This window comes from Lethenteron reissneri, chromosome 31 (assembly GCF_015708825.2).
Source record: "Lethenteron reissneri isolate LAM-NWPU_2019-01 chromosome 31, ASM1570882v1, whole genome shotgun sequence".
Lineage (NCBI taxonomy): Eukaryota > Metazoa > Chordata > Hyperoartia > Petromyzontiformes > Petromyzontidae > Lethenteron > Lethenteron reissneri.
The window spans coordinates 556159-579971 of record NC_083809.1 but is presented as its reverse complement, the minus strand read 5'-3'; the positions used below and the strand labels follow the sequence as shown (position 1 = coordinate 579971).

The 23813-nt window shown below is 52.6% G+C and overlaps 1 protein-coding gene across 1 annotated transcript; it reads left to right on the top strand.

The window, feature by feature from the left end:
- The first annotated feature begins 12625 nt into the window (after positions 1-12625).
- ENDOU (endonuclease, poly(U) specific) lies at positions 12626-23095 on the top strand. Its single transcript, XM_061563193.1, has 9 exons — positions 12626-12741; positions 12976-13098; positions 13650-13763; positions 14297-14474; positions 16803-17005; positions 17984-18097; positions 21466-21572; positions 21978-22120; positions 22422-23095. Exons 1-9 carry the CDS (start codon positions 12669-12671, stop codon positions 22534-22536), a joined length of 1170 nt encoding a protein of 389 aa, XP_061419177.1. The 5' UTR covers positions 12626-12668; the 3' UTR covers positions 22537-23095.
- Positions 23096-23813: the final 718 nt, after the last annotated feature.

Here is a 23813-nt window from a genome sequence, read left to right as displayed (position 1 = left end):
GGGGGGGGGGGGGGGGGGGCAGCAGCAGCTGAGTGGCTACTCAGCTGATGATGATGGGGCTGAAGTGGGTGACAGTGTGTGGGTGTGAGTGTGTGTGGGGGGGGGGGTGTGTGAGTGTGTGTGGGTGTATGTGTGAGTGTGTATGTGGGGGTATGTGGGTGTGTGAGTGGGGGTGTGTATGGGGGGTTTGGGTATGTGTGTGAGTGTGTGTGTGAGTGTGTGGGTGTATGTGGGGGTATGTGGGTGTGTGTGGGGGTGTGTGTGGGGGGTGTGGGTATGTGTGTGGGTATGTGTGTGAGTGTGTGGGTATGTGTGTGAGTGTGTGTGGGTGTGTGTGGGGGTGGGCGAGTGACCATACCGGTCAGCCCATAACCCCGTATGTTTTCGTCTGCAGGGAAATTGAGTTTTCAGTTCCATACGGCGGCGTACAGCCGTTTCAATACGGGCACAAACGTGTTGTTGTCTAATTGTGTTTCTCCCTTGTGATGGGCCTTTGTAGGATGACCGCTGAGATTTAGAAGGTCACGGGGTGACCAGTAAGGTCTGAATTGGCCTGCAGCAAGGTCGGGGGGGGGGGGGGGCACTGACCAGGGGTCAGGCGACGTGGGGAGTGTGGAAGTGCCCTTCGAACCCAGCCACCCGAGTTCGATTCCTGCTCATGACCACCGACACTGACGATTATTTGAACCGGTCCTGAGCCTCCCCGCTGTTGACTCAGCCTCAAATGAGAACCTGGTGCGGTGGTGTGTAGTAAACATCGCCACTGGGGAGACAAAGGCGGTCGGGCGTGCTGCTGGCCACCCACCCCCGTGTGCCGTGCCGGCCTTCATTGGTGCGGCTCGCTGACAGCACTTGCCCCACCGGTCTGTTCAGGCTGTAGGAGGCATCGTTGTTTTTGCGGAAACAAACAGGAAGATTACGGGGCAGACTTGGGGGCATCTGAGAGTCGGTCTCCGTGCGCGTGTGGCGCTGAGCTTGCAGGTCGCAATGCGCCTGAAAGGGGCCGCGTGGCGCGTGCGTTTGTCCGGCGCGCTGAGACAAAAGGTTCAAGGATATCGCTGTACAGTACATACAGTGCATGCAGTACTGTACAGGACAGTGTCCCCCACCCTCTGAATCTCAGTGGCCTGACGCGTTCATCTCCCACGCGGCTCGCAGCGCACCTGGTGACGTCACTCACCTGGGGGGGGGCACCTGTGGTGACGTCACTGGCGGGCCCGCGTCACGTGGCCCTCGTCACGTGGCGCTGTTGTTGTTGAACGCGAGCCGTGTTGTTGTTGTTGAACGCGAGCCGTGTTGTTGTTGTTGAACGCGAGCCGTGTTGTTGTTGTTGAACGCGAGCCGTGTTGGCGCTGTGCCCCCCCCCCCCGTGTTGTTGTTGTTGTTGTGCGGCGTTCGACCCGGGGGGTTATTGTGCCAGAACCGATTTGTGCCGCGGAGAATGACCAACGTTTGCGCGATGTTTTAATTTCGTCATCAAGTGGTGACAGATGCAGTGTTTTGTTGTTGATATTCTTAATAGTTTTTGGCGTTTCTCGTGTTGGTGACCTTGGCCACTCTTGCAAATAACACTTATCCTGGTGTGTTGAGTTTTCACCTGGTTAAACTAAATAAACGTTAACTTTTAAATGTATAATCGATATCCACGGCAAAAGCACCGCTGGATGAAGGCGACTCGCAGTGACGGGTCCCGGACTCCAGGTGTGGGATGTCGTGCCGCCCGTGCCACCTCTGTTGTCTTCACGTGTCTGACGCCCCCCCCACACACACCACCCCCCCCACACACACCACCCCCCCACACACCCCCCCCACACACACCACCCCCACACACACACCACCCCCCCCACACACACCACCCCCCCACACACCACCCCCCCCACACACCACCCCCCCACACACACCACCCCCCCACACACACCACCCCCCCCACACACCACCCCCCCACACACACCACCCCCCCACACACCCCCCCACACACACCACCCCCACACACACACCACCCCCACACACACTACCCCCCCACACACCACCCCCACACACACCACCCCCCTACACACCCCCACACACTCCACCCCCCCACACACCCCCCCCCCCACACACACCACCCCCCCACACACCCCCCCCCACACACACCACCCCCACACACACCACCCCCCCACACCACCCCCACACACACACCACCCCCACACACACACCACCCCCACACACACTACCCCCCCACACACCACCCCCACACACACCACCCCCCTACACACCCCCACACACACCACCCCCCCACACACCACCCCCACACACACCACCCCCCCATATCCCACCCCGACAGCTCCCACCTGGTCGCGCAGGTTTTTCAACTCGGCACTGCAACGAAGAAGCCCCATTGCCCGAAACGTCGCCCCATAGTTTAGTTTCCCCCCTGTTGGGGCGGTGGCATTGGCGAATGTGTTGGGCCCCTGTCTGGACGAGGGGTTGGGGGGGGGGGCTTCCTGTGCGCTACTCACCTGCCCCCCCCCCTCGTGTGTGTCGGGAGGCGACGTACGGCGCGAAAGAAGTTCTACTTCCACAATTTGGGTGCCGCGATATGGCGATATGGTTTATTTTACGATATACGACAAATCGTGGCTTGAGCGACTTGTCAACGATATATGTACAATACACAAATATAATATATCGTGCGATATACGTCTATGATTAATGTGTTGGGTTCCTGCCGAGATATATAACATCCACGGTCATCGTATCGTGTTTTATATGATGATCGTTCGTTTAATTTTACAAAAGGTAATTTCCCCTAAGGATTGTTCACGAAATAATAAATAAAATCACAATGCAACGTAAAGTACTTTACAGCAATAGATTTATCGCAGAATCTATCAAATGTGTTTTTGGTGAAACGCTACCGGAGCAATTGTCGGCATTATAGTTATATGCCATCATTACCCTAATAGCACTCATTAAACAATTAGTTTGTGACGCCCAGCGTGAGAGTTATACTCGTGATAGTTCGTGTGATGGCAATGATGATCGTGATGCTGATGGCAGGTTACGTTGAGTGAACTGCAGTTTGAAGAACTTTGAAGCGATCTCTTTGAAGCACAGCAAAGCGCAACAAGTAGACATGCCTAAAACCTAATAGTGACGAAGCTCAGGCGACTGATATCGCGATAATTGTCATATCGTGAATCGTGAATTCGTATCGCCCCGTGAGAAATTACATCGCGGCCCCGCTAGGGGGAGACACGCGCAGTGGAACCTTCAGCAGAGCTCTGAAGCGTCCACGTGCGGCGGTGTGGGGGTACATCTCGAGACGCGGCGAGGCAGAAGGTCCATTGCCAGAAACGTCGCCTCATACACCCGTTCCCCCTATCAGGGCAGTGCATACCGATGAATGTGTTGCGTGTCTGCTTATCCAGGGCTCCCAGAGTCGTGGAGCGGGCGGCCCCAGCACTGCGGGTGCCTCTGTGCGCGCCCTGCCGCTAGGGGGCGACAGGCGCGGGGGAATCTCGCGCAGAGACCCGCGGGCGACGCGGATTCGTGACGCGCCCCAGTGGGGCTGCAAATGCACGCAGGAGGAGTGATTATCCTGGGAGCAAGCGACATCGGAGTGGAACATCGGAAGGGTTTGTTATTTTCATAGCAGTCATTCTCGCAGCAGCGGCTGTTGGCTGGCCATCGAACAAAGACGGTCACTGCATCGCGCGCCTTCAGATGTGCTGCTTCTGCGGCCGTCTGCAACATTCGTCCCGGTTTTAGGAAGCCACTTTTACAAAATCTAGATTGAAAACGCATTTCTGTGGAACTGTTTTTGTATTTAGTTGTCCTTCCCCCGCACCTCCGATTGGCACGGTTGGCTACGTACGGTGGCAAAGAAGTTCAACATACATAGACAGCGGGGAGGGGAGAGAATCCGCATGAGAGACAGGGAACGAAGCCGCTTCCCAGAGAGTCACAGGCAGTGGAGGAGAGGAAGGACGAGACTCTTGACGTGCAGCGTGGACGGTATTTCGTGGGTTCAGTGAATTGTCAGCAGATTTTTTATTAACGAGGGTCGGGGATGGTAGAGGAGGTGGCGTCGCGGCGTCCGTCACGGGGTGTCGCTCTCCACGGGGTGTCGCTCGCACCTTGGCAGGCTGAGTTGTGTTTCAAATTCAGACGGCACTTTTTTTTTGTATTGAGAAATCACCTTCATAGTTATTTCATAATAATAAAAATGCGTTACCAGTAACTTGTGCGGCTTTTTAAGATGTACACGACTGACAAGAGCTCGATTAGGAGCCCTTCACACTGTTACATCTCACGGGCTCATGTTTTCTCTACCTCCGTCTGCTTGTACATCCACTGCTGGATGAAGGCCTCCCTCCCCACGACCCACACTTGGTGCGGATTGTTCGGCGTGACTTCCCCACTGAATATCGTTTACAGGTTTTAAAAATGTGAATTGCTCCATCTAGTTGGTTTGGTAATATTTCACAGTTTTTAATATTTTTTTAGAAATCGTGTTTTTCAGTCTATCTTATCTTGTATCTCGTGAAAACGGTGGTTTTAATGCAGAATTTTGCCGTGACTTTGTATGATATCATTACAGCTTAAATTTGTAAACAAAAATTACGTCTTTATTTGCCTGCGTATGAGACTTTAAAGGGTTAAATATCGACCCCAGTGGTGGAATATCGACCCGTAGTGGCCAATGTCGTCAAAAACGTTATTCCGGATGTATTTTAGACGTGTATGTCGTTAACTTTTACTTATTTACACGATTTACTTTGCACAAAAAATTCTGAAATTAAAAGTTAGATTTCAATTCTATATTTGAAGCTTTCGTGACTGCAAGGATTTATACTCTTAGGTTTTTTCGGTAAAGTCACGTAGGTAAAAAAATAGAAAAAATAATAATAGAACTAAAATAATAAATCACGACGTTTCGGAGGCAACACAAGCTTCCGTCTTCAGGTAGAACCGTCACAGCAAAATTGCTGTATCAAGTAAAGAGAAGTCCCAAGAGATCCGACCTTATATATACTGGTTAAGGGGGGGGGGGGGGGGGAGCCAGGATGGGCCGCGGGAGAGGAGTTGTTGTGAGATGGTTAGTACGGCTGCTGCGGCTGCTGGGACTGAGCCTTTGTCATGTAGATGGCAGAAGCAGATAAGCAAGTCAGGACCAAGCAGCCCCTTGCTATGCTGCCGGGTGGGTAAAACTCAAGGCAGGCAACCAGCGTGTGAAAAAAGAAGCTGAACATGATCAAACAAAACTGGATGTCTATCAGTAAACTGTACGGTAACTAAAGAATAGTACCTGTCAAATAAGATGGTCCAAATATGTGTAGATACATCTTTTTTGCATGGTTAATAACACCTTTCCAATGATTACTCAGTTTGTACCCATCATGTCTATTTTTTTTTTACCTTACGTGACTTTACCGAAAAAACCTAAGAGTTAGATTTCAACCCCAGACTCGCAGCTCCACGAGGTTACAATACGGTGGTGGCGCCACATGGGATTCGCCCTCTGGTGAAGGCAACAATATCGCGATCTGTAATGCACACGAGTTGATGAGCAAGGTGTCATCTGCGTAGGAATGTATCCGACACCAAAGCTGTCGGCCGACAGGAGATGTGCAGACCGCGAACAGCAGGGAGGAGGCGAGCACAGAACAGCCGACGGAGCTTGGTTTGCGCGCGGTTTACGGGGCTACGCTCTGGGCGGCAGGGGACGGTTCAGCAAAATCCATTGTTCTCCTGTGCTTCTATGCTCCCGCGTCTGTGCTCTATGCGACGTGTGTCGGTATCGCTAGAGCGATACCGACACACAGCCCAGGGCTACATATATTTCTCTTTTTGACAACGGATATGTTTTAAATTCCATTTATAGATCACGCTTAATCATCTTTCAATTGAATATCGATACATTATTCGACGGATTTAATCAGTGCAGATTACCTGCCATGACGTATGCATCAGAAACCTCGTGCGCGTCGACCGAGTATGAAGGGTACCGTGCAGTGACCCACGTGGTTGTGCGCACGACTGACGTTCGGAACCCGGTAAGGTCGAAACATTCCATAAATTGCTCCCCTCTTGAACCCGACAACAAGTGCGGCTAAGACGCTTGAAGTGACGGGTAAATAAAGTCGCGGGTTGTATTCGGACCGCGGGCCGAACCTCCACCGCTGGTATACGCAGGGCTGCAAATGAAAATACATTACTGGGGGAACTAATCAATCATTCCCCGTCCCCCCACTAGATCTGAGGAGGAGGGGAAAAGCTTCGCTCTGCGTGTGGGCCTCTATGCGTGTCTGTGGGTCTGAGTGTGACTGTGGAGTTCTGTACGTATCGGTGGGTCTCTCTGTTAGTCTCGGGATCTACCTGTGAGTCAAATACATTAAAAGACGAATCCTTGTTTTTTTCCGGAACCCAGTCGGGTTTAAAATTTCACCCCCACCACGGCGTTGCGGGGCGTCTTGGCCTATTCCCACCACTGGGTTGACCAAAGATTTGAATTTGCACCACGCACGATGCGGGTATGTGCACATTCACATATCAGTGAAGCGACACATCATGTACACAAGCGAGGTACGCCTCTCGCCCACAGGTCGATGTCCACTCCAGAACTTTGTGTGGCCTTGATAGAGAGTAAAAAATAACTATCGATCATGAGCATGAGACTGGGCAGCTGCTCCCATACGCAAAGTGTGACCTCAATGCAGGCAGCTGCTGGGTCCCGCATGCTGGACCAAACGATCGGGAGTTCAGGCATCGAGGAGAGATGGAACAGAGGCGATTATGTTATGGAGATATTTCACCTGGATAATCCCTTGAGATGAAACATCTAGTTAGCAAGCTTACAGCCCTGAGGCAGTGGTAGACATTCCAAATTCTTATGGCGGGGATCGGTCTATGCACTAGACAACCTCTGCTGACTCCCCCACAAAGATATACCAATTTTGTCGACCCTGGAGGGATGATGGGCTGAGTAAACCCCCAACCAGGATTTTAATTCGCAACCTTCTGATGGCGAGCCGCTCGCTCTGCCACCGAGCTTCCTGGCCTGTCATCTGTGCTTCGTACATTGGCCACCTCAGCCCTGGAGGTTTTTGAGCATCAGAACGCTCGAGGAGGCTTCCTTCTTAGCAGCGTCTGTGCGGATCGGTGACCCCAAAAATATTTCCGCACCGGCACACCACGTCATGTATACCCGTTACGATTACTTTGGCTCAGAATCAGAATATGTATTTTTCCTGAAATAATCTGATGAGCTATGAAGCTATTTTGTTCTGGACATCTGTGAAAAAAGCTTTATAGCTCATCGGATTGCTCTAGTATAAATACATATTCTGATTCTGATTCACAGATGTCCAGAAGGGGTGGGTCAGCAAGTTACACGAGTTACACGAGTCAACAAGTTACTAGTCACGTGTCTTCTCTCGTCTACCAGCGATTCAACAAGAATTCAGTGAGTAATGAAACCCTGATGATAACCATAATTTATTCAATATTACAATACAGTCCGTTATCAATCCACAGCTGGGTGAAAGCCTCCCTCCCCACGGAGTGTCGGGCATGAAGGTTTTGTGGCCACACTTCGACACGCGTATTGGTCAGTACGGATCGGGGTTATTTGCATCCTTATCAGAACATTGCGTTCGGTAACAAATAGATAAATTACCCTGATAAAATAATACAGCATTCCTTTTATAATAGTTACTGAGTGGGCTTTATTCCAGTGACGGTGGTGAGAAACACCACACGTGCCGAATTCGTTAAGATGTCCTCTCCATCGGCTCCGTGTAAACGGCTCTCGGTATACTGAGTATTTATTGAGTCTGACGGCTCGGCAAGGCGGGATGCGGAGATGGGGTCGATTTGGATCGACTCTGAAAGCCCCCCCCCCTCAATTCGCACGTGGAGGTCTTTGACCCGTAAGGGGCACGTGAAGTTCCTGGTGGCCTCGAGCAAGTGAGCACCTGGAGTTGGAGCGATGAACCTTGTTGGTGGTTGTGGTGTTGGTGTTTATGGGGGCACAAACAACCCCCTACCTCTTCGTTGGTGCCGGACGGCAACGCCGTGGTGAGCAATGCTGTGGGGGGAGGGCCAATTTAGATTGGCCATTCCCCTCATGGCGTTTGTAACCACCACAGCGGCCAAATGGGGAGGGGCTGGTAACCCCTCAACCTTCAATTAATTGCCACTAAACCACGATTTAAAACTTTAATTAAGCTTGTGCCGGAGGCCCCGGGGGGGGACAGGCGTCTATGACGTCTCCTGGCCAAACCCCATTTGGCGGAGCAAGGAGACTGAATCCTTACCCTCTGGGCTCCTCCAGAAACAACAAAAAGCCACTACGGGTGGCCATGTGCAATGTTTGAACGCTCACTGCGGAGGAAAGGCTGCCACTCCTCTGTCGGGAGCACAACCGGTACAACCTGGATCTCTGTGGTATTCAGGAGGTCCGGTGGACCGGCTCTGGCATCTGCCACCATGAGGGGTGAACAGTCCTCTACTCGGGGTAGGAGACTGCCAAACAACAGGGAGGTGTGTGGGAACGTGGCAGTGAGGTGTGGGAAGCTGTAAGCCCCATGCTACTTTAGGATCGCCTTCCCATCAACCAGAGGCGAGGAGTGGTGGTCGTGGTTACTTATGCTCCCACCGAAAACGAACATCCGTGGAGGGATGTAGGCAAGGCCGATGAGTCAGATGCCTTTTAAATCCTTTATATTAAGTTCACTTGCTTGCTTGCGCGCTTACGACCGTGCAAATCTTTCGGTCGTTTTTTAACCCACTTCCCGTGATCCAATCGAGCTGACATTTTGCACACAGACTCGTTGTGCGTGACAATTTATTTTGTGAAATTTTTTTTCCATAACTTTACACTTTTAGAATTTTTTTGTATATTTAATTACCAATTGCTTAATGGTGGCAGTCAATCATCTGACCCATAGGTGGCAGCCATCTCAAGCCAGAGGACGAGAGGACTCTAGCCGCCACGCATATAAAGGATTTATAATGAAAAACTTTGTTTTTACGGGTAATTTTTTATGACCTCCTGTCACAGGTGCTAGCTAAAGTGGCCATTTGGAATAGAGTCATCTTGTTGGGTGACTTCAATGCCCGAGTTGGTCATGATTCTGGCACCTGGTCTGGAGTAATTGGAAGGCATGGGCCAGATCAGCTCAATAACAACGGGAGGAGGCTGCGAGATTTTTGTGAAGCCCATGGGTTTGTAATTACCAAAACGCTGTTCCGGCATCGGCGCAACCACACAACATCATGGATGCATGCCGGGGCCAAGCAAGAACACCTGCTGGGCTACATAGTGACGGAACAGCGGATGCGGGCCCATGTCATTGACAACAGGATCTACCGTGGAGCTGATCTGCCCACTGACCATTGACTTGTCATCTGTAAGATGCGCCTGCCATTCTTCCACTCCCGTGGTGGGTGTACACCCAGGACCCCATTCAAACCCATAGTGGCATGTTCTCAGCTAGCTGATGAAAGTTACAAGCGAGAATTTCATCATCGCTTGCAGCTGGGGTTGGCATCGTCCCCCACTCCTCCTGACTCATGCAGCTGAAATGTCTGCTTTGGTTACACGGTCCAGACCTCCCCAGAGACCCTAGCTAACAGAGGAGGTATTCAGGCTAGCTGAGAAAAAGCGACAGGCCCACTCTCATCGTCTACAGTATAACACGTCAGAGAATGAGGAGGCTCACCGCAGCCTTCGCTCGGAGGTTCGGAGAGCCGTGAGGCACTGCAAGGATGGGTGGTGGAGATGGAGTCTGCCTCAATGTCCCGCGATCACAAATCGCTCTTTAACTCCATAAAAAAAGTAACTTGCAGCGCCACACCTATTACCATCATTAGGGGAAAGAACGGTGATCCAATCTCCGACCCCCAGGAATAGGTTTGCACATTTGCTGAGCATTTCTGTGAGGTCCTGTGGGAGGGGAAATCCCTCAGCCTGGAAAACATCGTGGGACAAAGTGGGGATGACCTTGCTGAGGCTGCGGTGCCTCAAATATTGGAAGAAGTCACCCCCTGTGAGTGGCTGGCTGAGGTGCCATCTGTTGAGGAAGTACTGAAGGCAATCCAGAGTCTGAGACCAGGAAAGGCACTGGGCAGAGATGATCTCCCAAGCGAAATGCTGAGGGAGGGTGGCGTTTGTGGACAGACTGTCCTACATGACATCATAACAGTCTGGACCACTGGACGGGTTCCACAGGATTGGAAGGATGCCCTGGTGGTCCCCCTCTTTAAGAAGGGGGTCTGCACAGACTGTAATAATTACAGGGGCATCTCACTCAGTGTGCCGGGAAAGGTCCCGGCAAGGATTATTCAACATCGCCTTTCCAGGCACGTTGAGGATAGGCTTGCAGAGCCCCAATGCGGTTTCAGGAAAGGGCGGTCCTGCACAGATGCCATATTTTCTGTCCATCTGCTACAGTAAAGGTGTAGGGAATTCCAACAAGACCTACATCTCTGCTTTATTGACCTGGTCACAGCCTATGATGCCATCAGTAGGCCTGGGCTCTGGGCTGTTCTTCGTGCTTTCGGAGTCGCTGGTCCTCTGCTCACGATCATTAAAGATCTTAATGATGGTGAGCGGGCCCGGGTAAAACTACGTGGCCGGGAGTCGGAGCCATCCCCTGTTCACCTTGGGAGTGCGACAGGTATGTCCTCTGGCTCCCACATTATTTAACATATATTTCGACCACGTAGTTCGTGAAGCCTTCAATAGCTGTACCGGAGGAATTTCCATCTGGTACAGATACAATGGGAGGCTGATTGATGCCCAGGGACGGTAAAGGGATGGCTCCCTGTTGCTCAACCATGTTATGTATGCCGATGATCTTGTAATTACTGCTCACTCAGAGGAGGAGTTTGAGGCGCTGCTGCCGAACCTGGAGCTTGCCACTAAGAGGTGGGACATTACCATCAGCCCCACCAAAACTAAGCACCTGCCTGGGTATTTTGTACCATCGGACACTCCACCCCTACAACTCCCAATTGGTGACAGAGCAGTTGTGGAGAGAGTGCAGAGTTTTCCATTTTGGGCAGTGTGCTCATGACCGGCTCCAGTTTGACAGCAGAGGTCTCACTCCGAATCAGTCGAGCGGCATTATCTTTTCATCGGTTACATAACGCTGCGTGAAAGCTACCTGATCTGTCGCTCCGCACGAAGATTCAGGTCTTCTCGGCCACAGTCATTCCCTCCATTCTCTACACTTGTGAAACGTGGACCCCCCCTAATAAAACATCTTCGCCGGTTAGAAACATTTCGGCTACCCTGTCTACGATCCATCCTGGGTTTAACCAGGCTGGATTGTGTGAGGAGCTCACAAATCCTTGAAAGATCTGGACAAAGTCCCATTGGTGAACTCCTCCAGCAGGCAAGGCTGTGTTGGCTGGGTCATGTAGCACGCATGCCCAGCCAGCGCATGCCTAAATAGCTTTTGTTCAGCCGGATCGAGGGGGCTGAACGGGCGCGGCACGGGCTAGAGAATAGATGGATGGATTTATCGGGTACAGGAGGATGTGGAGCTGAGTGGATTTGCCGATGACTGGTACCAGCGGTGTCAAGATCGGCCTCTGTGGAGGAGGGTCGTGAAGGATGCTATTGGGCAGCTGGAGGCAGTCGCCCTCCAACAACAATGGAGGGCGGAGGAGTGACGCTCACAACAACGAGCGGAGTGCCGGGTGACTAAAGCACAGCAAGTTGGCACAGTAGGGGGCACAGGTTGTGCATCAGCCAGTCATCTCAGTCATCTCGGTCATCTCAGTTAGTCGACCCGTGGCACCTGGGTCTGCCCCATGACCTCCTGCCAGCGGGCGTTCGACACTTCACGTGGCCTCAACGTGCACATGGCCTGGCACAAGCGTTGTGGTGACGTCACTGCCACTTAGTGGCGAATGGCGGTTGTTCTTGTTGTTGGTGGGGGTGGGAAGTGGTGGGGGTTGTTAATGCTGGGTGGTGGTGGTGGTCATGGACAACGGTGAAGTACGGTTTGGTGTTTTTTCATTAGCTACGGTACGAATGAATGGGGTTTTTTCGTAGCATTTTGTACTCTTTTCGTACAAGCTCAGGTGATCAATGAATTCGAAGCTAAGCTTCTTAATTCCTGATATTAATTCTACTCTCTTGTCATTAAAGGCGGCTACACGAATTTAACATATCGGTTATCAAAAACTAACACGGCAAAATGCCACTTGCCATTGCTAACGAATGAAAATGTTAAGCCTTTTAAAACATATTACGAATTTACACGATTTGGGATTTAAATATTTTTTGTCAATGCGAGCAATAACAATCCAACAAATATTATTTGGATCTTTCGGTAAAGCCACGTAGATAAAAAAGAAATATCACAATCCAACAAATGTATGGCACGAACATTTTTTCAATGGTACGGTACGAAATTACGCCACGATATTTTTTGTTTGAATACGAGATACGAAAAAAATATCGTAGGGTGCCGCACTGCCACCCTTGGTGGTGGTTGTTGTTGATGCTGGGTAGTGGTGGTTATGGGGTGGGTCTTGATATCGGTGAGTCGTGGTAGTTGGCTAACGAAGGGGCTGGGGAGGGCCTCGGCACGTCGCGCTCAAGGTCGCCGCTCCCCGCGCTATAAAGGGTGCGCGAGTGGCTCTCTCCATCGCTCTCCTCCTCTAGCGCCATGGCTCTCCTCATCGCTTCCTGGACGCTCCTGGCTCTTGCCGCACTCTGCCGGGTAGACGCGCTCCCCTACCGTGAGTACCCCCCCCCCCCCGTGTGTGTGCCACACGACTCTCTCTCACCACGAGAGCGGCACAGGAGGTCTCTCCTGCTCCCTCTCCCCTGTCACAAGAGGCAGCTCCTGCAGTGTTCTCTCTCTCCACACTCTCGCCATGTAGAGACGCGCCCGTGAGCTCGCGAGTGCCTTCCCAGCCACCGTGGGAAGCTGCCTCTGATCGCTTACTCCGTGCCCCCCCCCCCTCCCCCAGGCGCCGTGGACTCGTGCGAGGGTCGCTGCGATGCCCCCCTCGACAACGCGTTCACGTGTCAGTGCAACAGCGCGTGCGAGCGCTACGGCGACTGCTGCGCCGACTACTTCGCCCTGTGCAACTGTGAGCCAGGGGCTCACCTCACTGCCCTCACCACAGCTCACCTCGACCTGCACTCACCACAGCTCACCTCGACCTGCACTCACCCACAGATCACCTCACCCACAGCTCACCTCATTGCACTCACCCACAGCTCACCTCACTGCACTCACCCACAGCTCACCTCACTGCAATCACCCACAGTTCACCTCACTGCACTCACCCACAGCTCACCTCACTGCACTCACCCACAGCTCACCTCACTGCACTCACCCACAGCTCACCTCACTGCACTCACCCACAGCTCACCTCACTGCACTCACCCACAGCTCACCTCACTGCACTCACCCACAGCTCACCTCACTGCACTCACCCACAGCTCACCTCACCCACATATCACCTCGACCTGCACTCACCCACAGCTGAACCCTGATCACACGACCCTTCACCCCTCTGGTCACGCTTCATAGCGCGCACGCACACCCTCCATACAATGTGTCGCTGTCACCAAATGGATGGTGGTTGTTCTCCTCCTCCAGTGTTGCTGTGGTTGTTGTGGTTGTGTGGTCCTGCAGCGTTGCTGTCATGCAAGGGTCGCTGCAATGAGGCCTACGTGGCAACGAACCCGTGCCACTGCAACAGCAAGTGTCCCCAGTACTCCAACTGTTGCTCCGACTACAACGCACTGTGTGAGTACAACAGGCGTCACACTTTCGCATGCGTGGGTTTATATTGGTACCCAGGCGTCCTCCTCCCGCATGCAGGAATATCCAACACGAATGCGGTTAGACGTCCCAATGAGTCTCGAAAGTCAAACGCGACTTCAGTTATAATTGCAGCTCGATGCATGCTGTGGGTGGCAGATGCCACTGTTAAAACACAACGGATTAGACGAGCGATAGAAATACAGCACCTCCGCATGCATACGTGATGCTCTAAAGTCTAAACTTAAATCCCGTGCACCCTCATCAGCACACGGCAGGTGTGAATTTGGCATTTAGCATGAGTACGGGAAACAATGAATGGCTGCGTGATACTGTGGGTGGTTGATTGAGTAAATCGGCAGCTGTGTGGGTAAAAATGAGTGGGTGACTGAGTGGGCGAGTCAGTGAATAAAGAGTGGGTGAGCGAGTGAATGGGAAATTGGGTGAGATAGTAAGTCACTCAGTGAGTGTGCGAGCGATTGAGGCGAGCGCCTCTCACCTGTTTCTCTCGGCTGCAGGCGAGGGAGGGGCCCCTCCCAGTCCCACATTGATCACGGAGGCCGAGGTGCAGGCCTTGACGGAGAAGCTGCTGTCCCTGGACACAAACCGCGCTGCCGCCTCCGACATTTCGCTCAACAAGCAAACGCTCATCGCCAACTCGCAGACGGGCGCGGGGACGGACCACTCCTCCCAGCGGTCAGCGCTCTCCTCCCCGGCTCCCACTCGCTCTCCTCCACGGCTCCCACTCGCTCTCCTCCACGGCTCCCACTCGCTCTCCTCCACGGCTCTCACTCGCTCTCCTCCCCGGCTCCCACTCGCTCTTCTCCCCCCCGGCTCCCACTCGCTCTTCTCCCCCCCGGCTCCCACTCGCTCTTCTCCCCCCCGGCTCCCACTCGCTCTTCTCCCCCCCGGCTCCCACTCGCTCTTCTCCCCCCCGGCTCCCACTCGCTCTTCTCCCCCCCGCTCCCACTCGCTCTTCTCCCCCCCCCAGCTCCCACTCGCTCTTCTCCCCGGCTCTCACTCGCTCTCCTCCCCGGCTCCCACTCGCTCTCCTCCCCCCCCCCGCTCTTCTCCCCCGCCCCCCGCTCTTCTCTCCCCCCCCCCCCCCGCTCTTCTCCCCCCCCCCCCGCTCTTCTCCCCCCCCCCGCTCTTCTCCCCCCCCCCGCTCTTCTCCCCCCTCCCCGCTCTTCTCCCCCCTCCCCGCTCTTCTTCTCCCCCCTCCCCGCTCTTCTCCCCCCCCCCCCCCGCTCTTCTCCCCCCCCCCCCCCGCTCTTCTCCCCCCCCCCGCTCTTCTCCCCCCTCCCCGCTCTTCTCCCCCCCCCCCCGCTCTTCTCCCCCCCCCCCCGCTCTTCTCCCCCCCCCCCGCTCTTCTCCCCCCCCCCCGCTCTTCTCCCCCCTCCCCGCTCTTCTCCCCCCCCCCCGCTCTTCTCCCCCCCCCCCCGCTCTTCTCCCCCCCCCCCCGCTCTTCTCCCCCCCCCCCGCTCTTCTCCCCCCCCCCGCTCTTCTCCCCCCTCCCCGCTCTTCTCCCCCCCCCCCGCTCTTCTCCGCCCCCCCCCCGCTCTTCTCCCCCCCCCCCCCGCTCTTCTCCCCCCCCCCCGCTCTTCTCCCCCCCCCCCCCCCCGCTCTTCTCCCCCCCCCCCGCTCTTCTCCCCCCCCCCCCCGCTCTTCTCCCCCCCCCCCGCTCTTCTCCCCCCCCCCCCGCTCTTCTCCCCCCCCCCGCTCTTCTCCCCCCCCCCCCGCTCTTCTTCCCCCCCCCCGCTCTTCTCCCCCCCCCCCCGCTCTTCTCCCCCCCCCCCCGCTCTTCTCCCCCCCCCCCGCACTTCTCCTCCCCCCCCCCTCTTCTCCCCCCCCCCCGCTCTTCTCCCCCCCCCCCCCGCTCTTCTCCCCCCCCCCCCCGCTCTTCTCCCCCCCCCCCCCCGCTCTTTTCCCCCCCCCCCCGCTCTTCTCCCCCCCCCCGCTCTTCTCCCCCCCCCCGCTCTTTCCCCCCCCCCGCTCTTCCCCCCCCCCCCCCGCCGCTCTTTTCCCCCCCCCCCCCGCTCTTCTCTCCCCCCCCCCCGCTCTTCTCCCCCCCCCCCCCCGCTCTTCTCCCCCCCCCCCCGCTCTTCTCCCCCCCCCCCGCTCTTTTCCCCCCCCCCCGCTCTTCTCCCCCCCCCCCCGCTCTTCTCCCCCCCCCCCCGCTCTTCTCCCCCCCCCCGCTCTTCTCCCCCCCCCCCGCTCTTCTCCCCCCCCCCTCTCTCCCCCCCCCGCTCTTCTCCCCCCCCGCTCTTCTCCCCCCCCCCCGCTCTTCTTCTCCCCCCCCCTTCTCCCCCCCCCGCTCTTCTTCCCCCCCCCCCCCGCTCTTCTTCTCCCCCCCCCCCCCCGCTCTTCTTCTCCCCCCCCCCCGCTCTTCTTTCCCCCCCCCCCCCCGCTCTTCTTTCCCCCCCCCCCGCTCTTCTTTCCCCCCCCCCCCGCTCTTCTTTCCCCCCCCCCCGCTCTTCTCCCTCCCCCCCCCGCTTCTTCTCCCCCCCCCGCTCTTCTCCCCCCCCCCGCTCTTTCTCCCCCCCCCCCCCCCCGCTCTTCTCCCCCCCTCCCCGCTCTTCTCCCCCCCTCCCCGCTCTTCTCCCCCCCTCCCCGCTCTTCTCCCCCCCTCCCCGCTCCTCCCCCCCCCCCCCCGCTCCTCCCCCCCCCCCCAGCTCCCACTCGCTCTCCTCCCCCCCCCCCCCCCAGCTCCCACTCGCTCTCCTCCCCGGCTTTCACTCGCTCTTCTCCCCGGCTCCCACTCGCTCTTCTCCCCGACTCCCACTCGCTCTTCTCCCGCCCCCCCCAGCTCCCACTCGCTCTTCTCCCCGGCGCTCACTCGCTCTCCTCCCCGGCTCCCACTCGCTCTCCTCCCCCCCGGCTCTCACTCGCTCTTCTCCCCGGCTCCCACTCGCTCTCCTCCCCGGCTCTTGACCTTCTCTCTCATTCCACCGCGGCCTCAACCCGGGCCACGCGAGCTCCACCCGACTTGTGCCTTGAGCGCCGCCGTGTCGCGTGTGTCCGCAGGCTCTTCACGTCGGTGAACGAGGCCGTGCTCTTCAACCGCCCCACGTTCGCGAGCTTCCTCGCGCTGCGTGACAACTACGCGCGCATCACCGGCACCACCGAGGCGTTCACCGCCGCCGAGCTCGAGGAGCAGCTGAACTTCTTGAGCCTCGCCCTCGACACGCCGCTCATGAAGGAGCTCTTCCTCTTCCTGCAGGGCAAGGGTGGGTAACGGGCTGCCCTGCGTGGCGGTGACATCATTTTCTCGCCATGGTGCAGGAGTTGCAAAAAAGATATCCAGGCTGCCAAGGGGTTAACTGAACAATTCGTGCAGATCTTTTCAGTTATCAACCATTTAAGGGTCAATAAAACGAGTACTCTACCACTTTCTAAGGCCATCAGTGGTTCTCCAATGAATTGTTTTCAGCAATAGGAATGTGAAATTTCCACCACTGTTTTTAAGGGCTATCAATCTCATGCTCACTTGAATTCCACTTCTTATTAGACACTCGGGGGTGGGTTAAACAAAAGGCAGCTTTCGTTGCTAATCTTCCGCTTGTGTCTGGTCGTCAGAACAGCAAAACTAACAAACAGCTGCTTGGGTGAATCATACTTTTCTCAGCTGGGAGTCTCACAAACCCTGTGTGACCCTTCACTTTTGCAACGGACTCCATCAACAACTGCCTCGTAATGCCACAGCGACCAACAGCACATTTGGTGCAAAAGCTCACGAGAGACATACAGTTCAAACATTCCAAATGGAAGCTTTGCTCTTTCCTCAAACTTAATTCTTCCCTGTGTGTAATTTTACAAACATTCCTCCCAAACTTTACCCGTCCCTGGCTCTCCCGAGTTTGACCGTCGGGAGCGCAAGTCACTTGCTAACAATTGCTGTTTGTTGAGGAGGTTCACAGTCCAAGCCCCGTGGCCAACCTGGTCGAGATTGCGGTGTATTAACGATTAGTGGTGCATGTCGCCGACTTGGCAGTCGATGTTACAGAGTCCGTGACGTTATTTGAATAAAAGTAGGGCCATTCGAAAACAATTACTCGCAATTGAGAACGATCCACATTGCAACACTGCTCCCTCCCACGTCTGTGAACCATTGTGCTCTCACGATCGCCTTGTGGTTTAAGAATGGCGCCAATGCACATGTATTTCGCGAGCGAGACTGAAGCCCACCATGTGTGTCTCTGCCACAGAGAGGTACACCACCGTGGAGGAGTTCAAGCTGGACCTGCAGAAGATGTGGTTCGGCCTCTATTCGCGCTACAACGGAGCCCAGGATTCCAGCGGATTTGAGCACATCTTCCTTGGTACACAATCACCCAAGTTCCAGATTTACTCCGCTACTGTATTCGGGGTAGATCAGAGGCTGCTGGAGACCCGGGACAGAATAAGATGTGGGGGCGCCCTAACATATTAGCGAGAAGATAAACAGGCCCAATGTGAGGGCCTCTTTTGTGTGAGGCCGACTGCAAATAACCCTTTTGCCCTCCCCGCACCCTGCCTCGGCAGCCCTGGCCAGGGTGGGGTGAAGGCTTCTGGAGACCCAAGGTTGGAGACCCGGGGCAGAATGCCATGTGGGGGCTCCCTAACATATTAGTGACAAAATAAAACCAGCCGTCTTTTGTGAGGCCGACTGTAGATTAACCCTTTTGCCCCCCCCCCCCCACGTCTGAGCAGCCCTGGCCGTGCTGTCTGGTTTATAATGAACACCGCTTTCCCCCTGTATTGTAACGCACACCATGTCTGTCCAACCAAGGAATTTGTAATTTATTCACAAAAACCCCGAAACGTTACAAATGTAACGATATAGCTCGCCAAAAATACCAAAGGCCAGATCTTTACACTTGTTGAAGATTGGGGGAATATGCATACTTTACAAATATTATTTTCACAAAACGTCTTATCACTTCCCTAAAAATCTGTGGTTGGGTGCAAGATACAAGTGATGTCATTCCACCCCCTTACAATATACGGGATAAAATGATAAACTAATTATGAATTCCATTAACGTCCATAAGAGGTTTTTTGGGTTAGATCGCGTAAATGTATAAATGTGTCGTCAAAACCCGCCACCACCCGACACAGACACGTAAACAGAACATGGCAATTCGTCACTAGTACAGCACTAGTGTAGTGTATAGCGTAGTATACTAGTATAGCACACCGGTGTGTTGGAGCCAAGCTACAACGTTTACAATCCGAGTACGACGTTTCGCCAGTAATTACAACTAGCTTCATCAGGCGACAGTCAGTCTTACTGTTTCGTTCCTTATCTAGAGGCGTAGATGTGTTGCCCACGCAGCTGCGCTCTTACACAATGTGTGGGGGGGGGGGGGGATTACTGAGGCAACGTACATTATGCGCCCTTTTAACTTGTCCTTCCTGTCGATTGTGTTTATTAAAATAGCCCTACACCTGTAATCCCAATTGAAGTACGCTGCCCTTTGTAGGCATGCATTTAAATCGTGTATTATTTGATGATTTGCTTCCATGCAGCACGAAGGCGGTAGCTCTCCGAACGATTAAAGTTTATTTTGATTTCTTTCAATTTCGATAGATTCTCTAATTAGTCTTGACCAGTAGTAGCTAGTTTTGCACAGTACTTCAACATTATCAAAATCAATTGAGTGTCCTTGTTGGCACGTGTGTTCTGCTACTGCGGACTGTTTTATTTGGGAGAATTTAATACTTTTCTGATGTTCTTTTAGGCTCGTGCTGATCATTCGTCCTGTTTGCCCAACGTAACATTTACCACACGTGCAGTTCATCATGTACACACCTTCTGTTGATAGCTTCGGTAATACATCTTTGTACCAGATGTAAATTTCTGTATTTTATGTACCGTGCCAAATCTGATTCGGATGTTTTGTTTTCCAAACATCTGGCTAGTTTATCAGTTACTCCCGCAATGTACGATATTTTGATCATTTACATGACTTGGCCAGTTTCAATGCTCTTGTTATTTGATTTGATTTTGGTATTCTATGCCCTGTTGATTTGTGCATCATTGTAACCGTTCATTTGCAGCGCTTTTTTTAACATGTTGAATTTCACTATGGGGACCTCATTTGCCAGTAAAAATATGATAATTGGTTCTTTACCCTTCTATCTGGCAACAAAACTGACACCTTTTTGCAAGGAGTCATGTTTGCATAGACCGCAATACCTGCAGTCATAAATACAAACAAAAGACATAACTCTGATAATGTGCACTGGACCAATCAACTTCAGGGACAGTGCACATTATCAGAGTTATGTCTTTTGTTTGTATTTATGACTGCAGGTATTGCGGTCTATGCAAACATGACTCCTTGCAAAAAGGTGTCAGTTTTGTTGCCAGATAGAAGGGTAAAGAACCAATTATCATGTTGAATTTCACTTCTCAGACTGTCACCATCTGACACTTTCTTAGCTCGATCAATGAGCGTCTTGATAAGAACAGATTTGTGCGGGGTGATGGTGTGACTGCATTCAGATAGGCGTCAGTATGCGTTTTTTTTCGGTAAACGCTGCGTGCTATTTTACCATTTCTACCTCGTCCGAGCAGAATATCCAGAAATGGTAGACTTCTGTCAGCTTCCATGGTGAACTGGATGGATACATCTCAACTCGCATCGTTTTGCGAGTTGAGATGTATCTTTGCCGTGTGGACAGACCACCAATGTGTCATCCACATATCTAAACCAAGCAGATGGTTTGTGTGCTTGAAGCTTTTGCTTTTGTTTCAAAATCTTCGACGTACAAATTCGCTATCGCAGGAGACAAAGGAGAGCCCATTTCTGCTCCTTCCTTTGGTTTATACAAGTCACCTTGCCACAATAAGTAAGTTATTTAGACAGTGTTCGGCTCGTCTTTGGATATCTTTGGCTAAACCTTTGTTCGTTACCAGAGTGTCGAGTAATTTAATTGACTTGTTGACCAGAACCCTCGCGATCAGAGGTCACATCAAAACTTTCTAGAATATCAAGGTTAAGCTTAATATCTTTAATTATATATAAGAGATGTTCAGATTTTTTGATGAACGAAGAGGTCCTATCGATGTAGGGCTGTATTTGTTTCGTTACGTATTGTGATAATTTGTACGCAGCAGAGCCTATTGTACTCTGGGTCTGAATAGGACATCAGGCTTGTGAATTTTTGGTAGCCCATAAAGACTTGGTGGTTTTGATGCCCTTGTTTTCATCAGGTATTGCTCTTCCTTGGGAATTGATGACTTGGCAATGATTTCCGTTTTACGTTCCAAGGTGCTGGTTGGGTCTCGTTTAATGTTAAGGTTCTTCATCGAGTAATTATTAGATTTTATTATCATAGTCCTCACGGGGCATCACAACAGTCGATCGGCCCTTATCATTACCGTTTTTTTAAATAACGTTCCCCTGTAACAAAAACACCCAGAGGTAAGCAATCTTTGCTCAAGGCGGCGTCTGCCCGATGTCTCTTTTTATTTACAGCATTACAAAGGGGAAAAACAGCTGCTGCCACCACCTGTGGTTATCTATCGTTGGGCGGGAAACGAGGGAAGCAATCGATCCACGTGCAAATTCCACTTTACTCGAGGCCAACGAACGCGACCTTGAATGCCGACAACCGTGCGAGCGCGATGGCTCAACAGCGTGATGCAGCCCCCCTCCTCCCTGCTGTTCTAAACCTGGCGACGCGTCTCTTGTGCCCACAGGGGAGATTAAAGGAGGCAAGGTGTCTGGATTCCACAACTGGGTTTCGTTTTACCTCCTGGAGAAAGAAGGGAAACTCAACTACTTTAGCCACAACTGGGATGGGCCGGTAACGCACGCACACTGCCAGATGCACTGGTTCATCGATTAAGTTTTTTTTTTTATAAATCCAGATACATTCAGAAAACTACTACTGAGAATCAATTCTTTGCAATTCATGCACATTACATATTTCTGCATGTGTTTTGTACGTATTTGAACTATTTACTTCCAGTTGAGGAATCAAGAGATCACGTTACATTTAAACTGCAAAATGTATAAATGCACCAGGGGTTAAAAGGCTCTGCCTTCATACTTCTATAACCCTCGTGGGCTTTCTAATATAATGCAGCAAGATTTAATGCGATGACCAATGTAAAGGAGGAATTAAAGCTAAGCGGGCTCTTTTAACAATAATTCTATAAATACCTCCAACGGCGGACGAGGGCAGGACCTGTGCGCGCTCTCTTCACAGTGGACCGGCTACCCCGACGTGCTGGCCATGCAGTTCAACTGGGACGGCTACTTCAAGGAAGTCGGCTCGGCTTTCATTGGCAGCAGCCCGGAGTTCGATCTGGCGATGTACTCGCTGTGCTTCATCTCCAAGCCCGACGGAGCGTGAGTGCTCGCTGTCACCGACCCAGCATCGCTTATTATCATGTCCCGTTACCAATTTGTCAAACCGATTAACCTGCATTCTCCAATGTGTTTTCGGGTCGTGCCGCGTGTTGTTCAGCGTGATCTCCGACATTTAAGCTTCTGGAGTGGCTCCCAGCATGTTGAGTTGAAACGTCGGACTTTGTTGCCCAACAACTCGCAGTGCAGCCCAAAAGCACTCTGGAGGGTTGTCCAGCAGAACCGTGAAAACCGACGCAGCAGTCTGCATTCAGCGTAACCGATGTGCACACTTTGTCACCAGGTGTAAAATCAAGCTGGACGGCAACATCATTGGCATCCAGACTTACACCTGGACCAATTCCAGCTACGACAACGGCAAGAAATACGTGGCGTCGGCTTACCCCATTTCACCCTAACTTGGCCGTCAACGCCACGCCGCTCCTCCACCGTGAACAGCCAAGAACCCGCGGAACCACCGACTGACGCTCACCACTCTCATTCACCCATGGACACCATCACACTTAAGTGGAATACATTGAATCACCCATATGTAAATGTACTTAAGATATCTGTCCAACTGAACAATGTTTTCTCCCCCAGACTGCTCTAGTTTAAAGATGTTATGACATTCACACGTATCTGTCAGTGTGGTCGAATACACATAGGCCTAAGATGAAAGGGAAAATACGAGCACATAACTCGGTTCTCCAAGCAACTGTTGTGCTTAAACCGTTCCATAATTTTAGTACCAACTGTTTGTCATCTAAAGTTGTTAGTTTGTCACATAGCAAGGACATACTATTAATGTTATGGTCATCCTCAAGTCACTACAATTTAATTCATTAAGTTGTAGTCATTAAAAATAAATTGGTTACATAACCTGGTGATAAAAATACAGGTTAATTGGTATTAAAATATAAAAAAATGAATTCCTTAATATGTTCTCTGAAACAAAAATAAATTTGAAATGGAGTACTGCGTTGCATAAATTGTCACATGTTGTACCACAGCAGCAAAGCATGTCCATCTAGGAAAGACATCACAGAACAATAAACCATGTACTTTATTTGTTACCACATATGTTAAATAGTAAATGTTGATGCACACAAGTCACTATTTTCACGTGTCCAGCAAAGTCAGGGTGTAGTCAGGCAAAGCATAAACATGTGACTTGTAAGAAATAAAAAACCTAATTTGTGCACAAGTTATAGCATGTAAATAAGAGTTGCCATCACCAAAGTGCGTCTGCGCGAGATGCCTGATGCATCACTGATTGACCCCTAACCCCTGGTTGAGGGTCAAGAGGAGCAGCAGCATAGGCGGCGTGTGGCTTGATTCAACAAAGAGGATTGCCCCCCTAGAATCTTTTCACGGGCTTCCTTTCAAACGCAGCCTCGACAAAAAAACCGTGAGCCGGACTCGGCGAGAAAGCGCAAGGTCACCACGAGCAGAGCACGTGGTAGTGATGCCGGTGGTCGCGTGAGTCGACGTGCTCTGCTAGTGGAATCCTTGCACCATCTAGGTAAATAAAACATTTACCTGTTGCCTATGGGCTGGGAGGATGGAATGGGAGGGGTGAAGCTCATGGAGCTTCATGACTCATAACGACTCAAGACACCGACGCTCATTCCTGGGGTATTTCTGGATCCGCAGAACCTGCTTCTTGATGATGGTAGAATCAGAGCACCCATTG